We start from the raw sequence: 11852 nt of genomic DNA, 5'->3' as shown, positions 1-11852 counted from the left end.
TTTGTTCACCCCAATACTCATTGACTCCATGCCCAATGGACTTTCCGTGCAGTTTTCAACTAAATCTTTAAAAAACCAAACTCAATAACTCAATAACTAGCCTAATGTCTTAAAACAACAAATCTAAATCATATAGAGGATCCCTCTCTGAAGCTGGAAGGGCTAGATCCCAACTTCCAAAGTGGTTTTGTGGTTACTTATGCGTTTCTCTCCACGACCTTGGGAAATTACAGAGTGATAACAAGATATGTATGGAATTAGGTTGTTTTTTACTCCATCTACTATCATATTCATGACCAAGATTTTAGTTTCTCTGAACTTCTCCTTCTCTTGACTTTTCCTTGAACAAGATCTAAAACTTTGCGCTTAGCGAGGATAAGATCTATCCTCTTTTTCCATGCCATGTAGTTGGAAGCTCCTTCTAGCTTGTTTTTTCCCTTCATTGTAGTTGACATAACTCTTATAGATAGTAGTCTCCTTGTATAATCATTTTCCTTAATGACCTTCTTTTGATCCTCTTTTTCTCAATAGATCTTCAAGATGCATTTTTCTTCCTTCACCTTATAGCTTTGATACCAAGTTAGAAAATCGAAAAAGCGAAAAGATTTTCTTATGTTGATAATTACTTGTGATATATTTGTGTTCCTATTAACTTTCTTATGTTTTTTTATTTTTGTTTCATCAAGCAATCATCAAAACAAAACACGAAGATTGATAACACCACATGTAGGCAGTCAACCAAAGCTAAAACCCCCCTATAGGGGAAAACCCAGTCAAACTCTTCCCACTAGCAAAATCAAGTTGAGATAGACCAAGACCCTAGACCAAAAGACCTTCCTCCACCAAATCAACCCTTCCTTCCAATAGATGATCTCTCCCAAAGTCACCAAGTGTCAGCTTCTCAAACGCAGCGTCAACCCAAAATTTCAAACCCCGGTCAGAACTTCAACCCCTAGCTTCAGAATTTTGGCCCAGCATCAAGATTGCAATTTCAGCCCTTCTAGCAACTTAGCAGCTTCGCACATGTGAGAAAGAGAGAAAATTTCGACTTCTTGTGCTTGACAAAGTTCTTTTTCGCTAGCCCTTTCCTCCTTGTTCCTTGAATTTCACATTTTTTTCTTGTCCCAGAAATCGCAGATCGAACTTGTTGAGTGAGTGCTCCAAATAAAGTCGAGTAGGCTAACTTGTCCAGTTTGAGGTTGACTTGGTGGAGGCCTAGAAGACCTAATTTACATCAAAATAAATTTGTTTATTGATTGACAATGTCCAAGAAGGGTCTATTACATTATGACATGGGCAAGAACACTTGACATAAACCCTAGAAACCTACAATGGAGGCTTTGACCTATAAACCATTGACCCAAGCATGAAACCCATGCTTTAATAAGTCAATTCTTTAATAATAATTTTCTTTCTTTCTTTTGACAAATACATTACATCGTGACTCAAATACAATTATGAAGACCAACACTAATTACATTCTTCAAGAGACTCCTACCCATAGCGAAGTTATTTTAGTGCTATAACAAGATCAAATGGAGTTTGGATTGAGCACAATCAAAAGGCTTAACAATTTTTTCAACATTACATAAAGTGATTGACCTAACAACTATACATGCTTAGCAACCAAATGGGTCAAGGCTATGGATAATGTAATCTAGCAAATATTTTTGCAATGCAACTTTTAAAATGTTATGGTTGTAATCAAAATACCAAGCCTCTATGGTTTCCATCATATAGTTGTCACAATGAAACAATGGCATTGTGATTATTTGAACCTATCATTGCACAGGAAATTTGATTGCACATTCAATTTGGACTTTCTCAAAGAGCAGGCAGTTTGGGTTAATTCCCTCTTTTTCAAGAAATCATTGGCAATTAAGACTTTCATACAAGAGGTGGATATTATGGCACAAGAACTCAAAAAATGGCAAAACTTGGAGTCTTCATCACTCTCAAAAACTTAAGGTCACTGAAAAATTACCTTTTACCACAATGTCATGATTTTGGATTGCTGATTGTTTAGACTAAATTTAGATGCTTGAGGACCTGGTTGGAAGGTCATTATTGTTATAACATCACCTAAATAAGAGTGGAATGTTCAAGATCACATAATGAGGTGGATCGAGAGGTGTCAAAGGCATTTACAAGTAACGCTCTTCTCTTATAACTCGAGAACTACAATGGCTGTCCACTCATAATAGTATAGCAATAAAAGATCAAATATAGTGTACTAGGCCTACAAATAGATGTTGCATGCATTGTCGGTGTTAAACTAGTGATGTAGAATTCCATTGTCGCTCAGTGGGAGTGGATTGTTATTGAGTACAATATCGTTGGTCTCTCCTCTTCGTTAAGAAAGGGATTGTGTTTGGGAGCAAGTGGATAATTGTGTAGGTTGGTCGGAGTATGTAGGATGTAATCAAAATAGTATGCATTTTTTTTATGAAAATTACTCTAGCATGCAACTTATCCATGCACAAATATTTTGGACAACCTTTGGAAAAAATTACACTTACATCAATTTGGTTATGCAGACTTCAACCAATGCAAGTTTTAGTAAATATATAAGTACTCTTAAAAATGGAGCCAGAGCTGAGAGGCCTACTTGCTTAGAAATGGTTTTAGTGTCACTGCTCTATGGCTTCCTTTGATTCATGTCAATCTTGATATGTATATATATACAAGTACTATATGGTGTATTTTCAAAAAATGCATGCTTTATGTAAGCAGCATGAAAACAACTATACACATCCAAAAGACATAACGCAAATAAATCTTTATGCAATACACAAGGAAATAATAACAAATAGTTCCCCTCATTTAGTAATCCCGGAAAAAGTAATTCAGGAGCCACCAAAACAACTTCATGAGAAGACATAAACACTAACAATGAGGGAAAGTGCAAGATTGAGCAGGAATTGAATTCCACCATGAAGCTTATCCATTAATATAAGATTTTATATATGATAAAAACAAATATGTATGTCGACCAAAATCATCACATCCGCTACCATTACTCTGACAAAATATTTTGGCAGCAGATGTGTTGACTATCCATAAAACAAGAAACAGAATAGCAAATGTGGATACCTGTTTTCCCCATCCTGATTTCTCCTTGGTAGATTACTGTTACCACCCTACAAAACGAAGGGAGAGATTAAGAATTGGACAGAAAGAATGCACTAGAAATTTCAACAAATTTAATGGGTGCCATAGTCTTTCAGGAATAATGTAACTGCATGGTATGTTTCAAACTTCAAATCATCAAGTTTTAGTTCATTTCCTCTGACTGGATGAGTATCCACTTTCTAAGAACCTCATCATTAGCTCTACTCCCAAGTTTGCAACATCTCAAAAACAATCTATACAGCTGTAAAACAAAGGCACCAAATGACAATCTGACATATGACATAGACTGTGAAGTCTTGATATGATGGCCATGTTTTTACGAAAGACATAAACCAAGTTCCAAGAACATAATGATTTAACTCATTGATAAATTAGTTACACAATCCTTTTCAAGTACATGTTAAATAAATACTTACAGTAATCTAAAGGTCACAGACTAGACAACCACCAAATTGATGTATGAAGGCCCCTTGTTTGTTGGACAAGGGACCCCTCCACACAATGATTTGACTGCTTAGTCTATGGAAAGTATATATCAGATATTGAGGATACTACATTTCTTAGCCAAGGAAATAGCAATAAGAAACAGTAAGTGCAGTATAACACAAATGAACTGCTAAGGATTTGTAACAATAACTGTCAATATTATGATATTATATATATAGAGAGAGAGAGAGAGAGGAGAGAGGGAATCTTTCTTGCCATTAATAATGTCAAATCGAACATCCTTTCAACTGCAATAAAATGTATATAAAACAGGTGCACACTTCTATATCAGTCCCTAAAGCAGAGAAAAATTACAGCACATACTTTATGTATGTTCCCAGAACCATTCATTCCCTGGGACAACTCCTGAGCACCATTATCATTCCAAACCTGTAAACAGTCAAGCTGTGACTGGAACAGATGTCATCAAACTGGCCCCATAACTTTCAAGTTAGCAACACAAAACAGAGTAATGGCAAGAAGCAATAACCAGCTTAGCCCAATCCATAGGTTCCAACTAGATAATTTCTCCTGCATTATGACTGAAGTGAGAACAGCTATCGAAAAGAAAACCAAAGGAAACATCCAACAGTGAACCTTCATCTATCTAAACAAAAAGCTATGACAGCAATAAATTCAAGGAACGTAAACCATAATACTATTTTGAAAAGGTAATATCTTATGAAACACGTTATGCCTAAAATTCACTCCCTTGTTTTAGTCCCTGCCTATTCTCATGCATCTAAAAGATTGAGCTTATCGCTTTCTTGATCTTAAGAATACATAACGATTAAGAGTAAGATAACCCTCTTAGGCTCATTCTCTTCGTACAACTGACATAATAAGTCACTGTCTTGTTCTGTGCACACAGTTCTCCAGCTAGATTTTCCATACACACACTGCTCTAACTAGCGTTGATCCCTGTTAATTTGCATGCATATCCATTCCATAAGAAGTGCACTCCTTACTGCAATTCCTAGACAACATCCCAACTTGACAACACGAGTTCCACAGTTCACTGACCCCTTGTTGACTCTTCTTATATCTAAATGGACTTAAAACAAATTAATATGAATATCCCATGGAGGCATGCTTATTTCTGCAATTTCTACCAACAACACATTATGAACTGTTATGTTCTAGTCATTTTGCAGCAACTATTCTTTCATCTGCTACTTGAAACACTACCAGTTTTGCACCACTATCAAGCTCAAGCTATTACAATGTCTCCTGTTACCAGAGACATGAAAATGCACTCCCAATCTTAAGACCATGCCATACAACATGCAGAGTTGCAAATATTAAATCTAAAAAAAATTGTAAAGAAACAAATTTTAAAGCAATATAATCCCCCTAAATTGTGAAGCTTCCTAAGGTTTTGTATAAATGTAGCCGACCTTCAAATGCTCTGTTGTGAGAGAAAGTACCTTGCCAAGAGTGATCTCAGGGGGATTTGATAGATGGGAGTGTAAAAGATCTTAGACGATGGCCTGATAGGTTTGTTTTCGTTTGTGCATGCAAAATCATACAAGCCACAGATATTCTAGGAGAAGGTCAATTCTCCTTTTCAGAAAGCATATTTTGAAAAAAGAAGGGTCAAGCTCTCCCATTGCTTTTCCAATAATTATTGTATATTCAACAATGAAGATGATTCTTGCAGTTCTTGCCCACTTCTTGCAAAATGCCCTTTCAAGATGGTATGCTTCTGTTGTGCTTTCATGGCTGCTAGGATTTCATCTTATCCTCTTAAACAATTTCAGCTCAGGACTCCATGGTTGGTCCCTCTAATGACATTGTAGCATAAGGCTTACAGTCAGTGGGGGTGTCCTATGCAACCTTTATTTGCACGTCTTTGAAGAACATATGACAAGCATCATCAGTGATCATAGTTTTGCTGCACAATTCAAAATTTATTGGGGGGCAGCTAATCGTCCTCTCACCAGAAGTCATTCCTCTTCTTGCTGTGCTCTGTTTGGGGCTCTAAACATGAGATTCCCAGTTCCTTGTTTGTAACTCATGAGGATTAAACTTGTGTTTTGTGACCTTAAAGAGTAGCCAGTCACAATTGCCCATACCTGCAAAGTGCCCCAATGCATGTGTTGGCATTTTGAGTATCCAGTTCCTGACACAATGTTGGTCCTCCAGGCACTACAATCAGAAGACCATCTTCTTCATGATAGCTGTTCTAATAAGATAAAGTTCAATTTACAGGATATTCATCTGTTTGAACATGAGAAAAAACATAAAACACAGGATAGATTTAACATGGTCAAACCTTAAACACGTATCTTTCGTATCTTTACTAAGGTACACTATATGTGTTAAAAATTGAGCTCAGTACCAAAACCACCAAAACTAAAATTGAAATATATTGAAATGTGGAATCTATCTTACTAAGAAGACTAGAAATACAACATCAGGCACAAGAAATCAAAGTTAAATAAGCTCAAAAGAGGAGTACCATGCATGGGAATGGAGATAAAGGATAGTCACAAATATAAACTCTTATTAGTCATAAATTGTAATTGAGCAGAGTAGAAAAAACTGAGCAGATCTGAACATATAATTTTTAAGAAAACCAGGATAACCTTCTTGTGCCACATCTGAAAGTAAGCAGTCAATGTACGACAGAATGCAGAAATGCAAACTCTACAATTCTATAAATGTGATGTTACAGTTATGCATTACTTTATGTCATTCTATAAATGTAATGTTACAATTATGCATTAGAGTGCAATCCTGTACTACCAGCTGTCAAAAACTAGGAAAGAAAAATGTAACATGTTTGTACACATACCACATTGGAATATCATATGTAAAGAGAGAAAAAATAACAGACATCCAAGTGGTATTAATAACTATACTCAATCTATCATCCAGATCTCAAACCAACATCAATGCTGCAACAGTTAATAAAGCATTATAACATACTTGATGAACAAAACCATCTCCATTGAAAACTGTTTTGTGGTATGGACATCCAACCCTCACTAACTTTGTACATTTAGCTATAAAAAATGACAATCACCGGTCAAAAGTATCCAGGTCTTCGCCGCTTTGCGCCGGCATACAAGGAATGCAAGAAACATTTTCCATAGATCCAGGTTGAGTCAACATAAGGCACACATGGAAAGGAACCTTTGTTAAAGATTCTCCAATCACAAATCAATTGCCGAGTCACTACAAGTGAAACCTAAAATCAAGTTATTCACCAGTTGAAGCTGATGAAACTGTGTATGATACATTTCACGTCTACTGTTCCTGTGAGCCAACTTCTACATAGATAGGTTATGGGGACATCCACTTCGCTAAGGCATAAACTCAACTGCAAACTGTCTTCAGCCGTTTTGCAGCTTGCACAAATCCAGTTATCACCTGCAACTCATCCAATTGCTTTGGAAGAAACAAAAACGCCAACATTTTCCATGAGTCAGACAAATTAAACTGGTATTTATTCTTAATCAGAAAACACGAAGAAGAAAAAAATCCAGACACTAAAAATATATGGTATGTTCATCCTGGACAACCAACTTTCTTGTGCACAAGGGAGTTTACAGGCCTATGTGTTGCATTCCTTTCAGTTAAAAAGATGGGTTTTCTAAGAAAAAAGTTCTTCCTTAAAATCCTATCAGGCACAGACATTAGACTGCCCTGACAAACTCATGATAAGCTCCAACACCCTTATACTGAATGTAAATATCCTATATTCTAGAACTCAATACAGAAAGACCAGAGTATATCTCAGTCCCATAACTCTATTACTGGACACAAAAACAACAACTTTGGCACAATTAACCATCAAGCATAACCAAGGACATCAGAACAAAAGAAACAATAGCAGTAAATAGAAAATTTACAGTAGCATATGACGATTAAAAAAATTGCATAGTATGAGAGACGTAAATCTTTGCGATTCAACAAATACACAGGAATACCATCAGACAATTAGCAATCACTTGTTTGCAACAATAATACAAGACATGGCAATCACTTGTTTGCAACAATAATACAAGACATGGCAATCACTTGTTTGCAACAATAATACAAGACATGGCAATCACTTGTTTGCAACAATAATACAAGACAATGAAACGAATTCCTGAAAATAAAGGAAAAACTCCAAAACTACACTGCAAAATCTAGAATTTACAAATGGGATAAGATTTAGAAACACATTGTAATAAAAAACCAGAAAGAAAGAAAAAAAGAACCTCGTCTCTTGTTCCTAAAGAAAGCAAACAAGGTCAAATAGAAAACGGTAAAAACCCATATTTGTAATCAAAATCCTAAAAACTTGGCTATGCTTAAAACCATCAGTTTGCATGATTAATAGATTAAACTTTTGAAATCCCTTATCAATATTGGGAAAAAACACTGCATATGTCTGTGTAAACTGTTAACAATTTTAATTTTGTTGGGCGTTCATGACTGCTTTGCAGCAACAATAGTAGAGATGCACATTAAAGTTCTTCATATTGTGGTCTGAACAAGAAGAAATATGTGCAGAAGCCTGAACGATAAACTACTCTAACTCATTATATCTAAGAGAATATGATTACCTGTGAAATGAAGTGTCTTTCAACAGCACCAACTAATTGATCCTTCGAAGGATTGGGACCAACTTCAACCTGTTTGAGGAGCAGAAATAAAAGAATTTTCAAGGTGCAAGAAAAGGCAGAAGGCAGATAGCAACCATAGCATAAGACCTGAATCCAAGATACACTGGATTACTCACGAGATTGAAATGCCTCCAATATCTCCATAAGGCCGATGTTTCCAATTTGCTCAAGTCCACCTTCTGAATCATGCAACACATGCAATGTCAGCAATTCCACCATGAGGATCACCAGCATGTGAACAAAGACACATTTGCTCATATAAATTTGCAATGCAGCTTTATATTGCAACCAAAGTGTGAACTCCAGAAAAATACCCTTCAAAAAACAGAGAATGCAAACATACACTCTTTGCTAATGAAGAATTGCAAAGCAACTTTATATTGCAATCAGTGTAGATATAAAACCAAACAAAACACTCTGCAAAATAATCAAATTCCAAAATATGCTAACATAAACCCATTGGCTAATGCAGAAATTCAATGTAGCCTTATAATGCGATTAGGATAAACAAAAAAATCAAGTAAAATACCCCAGACAAAATTATCAAATAACATAAAATGATAACCTAGAGCCATTTGCCAATGCACAGTTGCAATGCAGCTTTATATTGCAATCAGGGCAGGTATAAAATTAAGCAAACTAGCTTGTACAAAATAATATAATAACAGAACATGATGAGATAGACCTATTTGCTCATGCAAATAACGTAATGCAACTATATACTGCTAAAACAAATATCGTAATGCAGCTATATATCACAATTCAAGGAAATATACAATCAAGTAAAATACCCTGTACAAAATTATCAAATAACAGTACAACTATTATAAACCCATTTGCTAATGCAAAATTAGCAATGCGCCTTTATATTGCAATCACAGCAAGATTATAAGATAACAAGACCACCATCGTGTCAAATGTATTTCAAATACACCCATCACAAATGCGGATCTCTTCTGTAAGTACGGTAAATGAGAGATGAAAATAAAAGGCAATACAAGATTCTCTGAAGAGAGATCTGTAGGGTCTCTGCATCAGATTATTTTCAGTGAAATTGCTCGAAATGCAATTATTCGCATTAGGGTATTGTAGTTCCACATAGGATAGGATTATGTGCATTTCATTGACATAAATATTATTTTCCCCAACATGCATTACAAATCAGATTCCAAAAATAGAAATGGAAAAAAAATATAACAGAGGGTTGTAGATGGCAATTTACTAGCATTCCATGCGAATGGAAGTTTGACCCGCTGGATTGCAATTGAGAGGCGTTATTATTCCTGCTGCTTGATGCTCCTAACACACGAGGCCTCGATTTGGGCTTATAAAGCTTTTGCAAATCATCAGAAACTTCAACCATAAAAAGAAAGTTAAATCAATATCAATAACCATAAAAAATCCATACCCACATTGCTCAACTGTTATTTAAAAATAAATACATAATGAAGGAGCACAAAAACGACCTAAATCCGAGCTGTTATTATTAGATGAAGGGTTTTCACATTCATTATCACCGTCGTCCTCCTGACCAGACGGCAGTTCAATCACACTCAAGGCATTCCTTTGCAACTTAACCTCTGCTCCATTAGTGAGCACCTATACAACAACAACAACAAAACAGAAAAACCATTATGCATGCCTGATAAAATAACAGCAGTGGGATCAACATAACAATAAAATAAATGAATGAAAAAAATACCAGCCAATGCCAGCCAAATCCAACGGCTTTCTTGACTGTGCCATGGAGGCCGAGCAACACAGAGTTAGTGCGATTGTTGCCTGTAACAACGACTTTAGTGTTCTTGGGAAGCACTGATAACTCTACATCCTCCTCCTCCCCATCGCCACAAGGAGAGACGGCTGAACCCTCAGCCTGCATTTACTTGTAAGCGGATGAATACCAGATCAAATCCAGAGGCCACCCAATCCCCCTCCTCCCTTCCCTTCAGATGCCAATGATAAGCACACAAAGCAATTATCTCATCTCATCCCAAACTCAACTCCATACAAGAAGATTACAAACCCCCTCTCTTTCTCTTCTTCTTCGGCTAAATGCCAAATGAAATTTATATTAAACCCAACACACCACCTAATCGTTGAAAGCGACGGAATAATTACATAAATCCAATCCTTGCATGACAAGTGGCTAGATGTGCACATGTGGTTTTAACCCTAAATTTTGCATTTCCTCCCTCGCCCACCCACATGGTATGATGGTAAACAGGACCCACCCACTCACTTAATGTGCATGTGGATACATAAAGGTTTCATTGTTAGCAGGTATTTATTTATTTTGAAAAATACTGCCAAAATGGTGGGTAAATTGATTTTAAACCATTTGGGCATTGACATGTTAAACTTGATTTCTCTCATCATTTCCGAGGTGGACCCAAATGTTGTTGGACGATGCAAGTGTTTGTAGAGGAAGGACCTCTTATCTTCATTTAATACCAGATATTAAGGGTATAGGAGAGTGAATGACAACTAAGTTGTTGGAATGATGATGATATATCACTGAATTTTAAAATATATTTGATTGTAAAGTTTAATGTTGAATTAGATTTTATATGTAAGAAATATATTTTCATATATTTAAAAATTTAGGTTGAAAAGTTTTATCAAAGTATAGTTATTTTATTTTTCAGGTTTTGGGGAGTAATAATATTTTTTTTAATTTTGTTAGGAAGTGAGGTGGAGATGGAAGTAGAAAACGATGAGATGATGTATATGGGTCAGTTGTTTGATGATTGAGGATACCAACCTGGAATGAAGGGTGTTGTAGTAATTATGGAATGAGGGAAGATGGTGTGAGGCAAGTAATCCTTAATTGGGATGGTCAAACAATAGGGCATAGATCATTTTAATTTTAAATTTTGGTGGTTTATTTATGTTTAATGGTGTTGTAGTGATCTGAAGCTTAATCTTACTGACCTTAGGTTAGCAAGTTTTTCTAGGAAAGACCTCCCTTGGAGGGGAATAAAAGAACAACAATTTGACAAGTTAGGGCTTGTTACAGGGAAGAGAATGGGCTTTTCACTCTAGGTGGGAGCTCTATTTAAATTCAAAATTGTGGCCAACCCTCTTATAATTAATATGCCTTTGTAGTTGGAGGGGCACTATCTGTCTGTGACACAAATTGCTTGGAACATGATGTTTAAGGGAATGGGTGCAACACACGAAGACAAGAAGAAGTGAAGGCATGGGTAGACAAGACATGCATCATCATCATCCCATCATTCTCACATCACCAGAGCAAAGTGAGAGGTGAGGATAGCAGAGGACCAGTATCGCAATTGAGTCTTTGTGGAGGCACATAATTTGTTGGAAGAAATGGAAAAATAGGTGGGGACAGAGTGAAACACCCTATTGAAGGACTAAATCATGGATGCAATGGATGGATGGGTATCAAACCCCTTTTATTCCCGAACACATGATACAAAATTATATAAATTTATAGAGATGTATTTGATGACCAAAATCATAGTAACCCAACCACTAGAAAAAGCATAAAATAGCCATGAAGATATCATGCACACAATTAAGATCTTTGAGGACACTAATGTGCATAATTATTCATGGAGTTAGTTTCTCAATAGTAGCTTCCATTGTTTG

The 11852-nt window shown here is 36.1% G+C and overlaps 1 protein-coding gene across 2 annotated transcripts; it reads right to left on the bottom strand.

The window, feature by feature from the left end:
- Positions 1 to 3038: 3038 nt before the first annotated feature.
- LOC149219076 (uncharacterized) lies at positions 3039 to 10280 on the bottom strand. Of its 2 annotated transcripts, none has more exons than XM_089384250.1 (6): positions 9940 to 10280; positions 9704 to 9836; positions 9460 to 9590; positions 8354 to 8416; positions 8178 to 8246; positions 3039 to 3140 (listed from the first exon to the last, which is right to left on the bottom strand). In XM_089384250.1, exons 1-6 carry the CDS (start codon positions 10117 to 10119, stop codon positions 3054 to 3056), a joined length of 663 nt encoding a protein of 220 aa, XP_089240376.1. In that variant the 5' UTR covers positions 10120 to 10280; the 3' UTR covers positions 3039 to 3053. The 2 variants fall into 2 exon arrangements, with proteins under 2 accessions (XP_089240376.1, XP_089240377.1); XM_089384251.1 differs by lacking the exon at positions 3039 to 3140 and adding an exon at positions 6554 to 7011 and having other exon boundaries at positions 9940 to 10279.
- Between the last annotated feature and the right edge of the window lie 1572 nt (positions 10281 to 11852).

This window comes from Pinus tabuliformis, chromosome Q (genome assembly GCF_031772625.1).
Source record: "Pinus tabuliformis cultivar Carrire ecotype Pingquan chromosome Q, CPIR1, whole genome shotgun sequence".
Classification (NCBI taxonomy): domain Eukaryota; kingdom Viridiplantae; phylum Streptophyta; class Pinopsida; order Pinales; family Pinaceae; genus Pinus; species Pinus tabuliformis.
The sequence above is the reverse complement of the archived record's forward strand: the minus strand, read 5'-3'. Positions and strand labels throughout refer to the sequence as shown.

Bases quoted from the DNA above. Each gene is read 5' to 3' on its own strand.
- LOC149219076 (XM_089384250.1), bottom strand. From the start codon at position 10,119: ATGCAGGCTGAGGGTTCAGCCGTCTCTCCTTGTGGCGATGGGGAGGAG. The intron at 9,837-9,939 runs GTATTTTTTTCA...GTTGTTGTATAG, and splicing joins GATTTGGCTGGCATTGGCTG to GTGCTCACTAATGGAGCAGA. The intron at 3,141-8,177 runs GTAATCATATTC...TTCGTTTTGTAG, and splicing joins AAAGACACTTCATTTCACAG to GGTGGTAACAGTAATCTACC.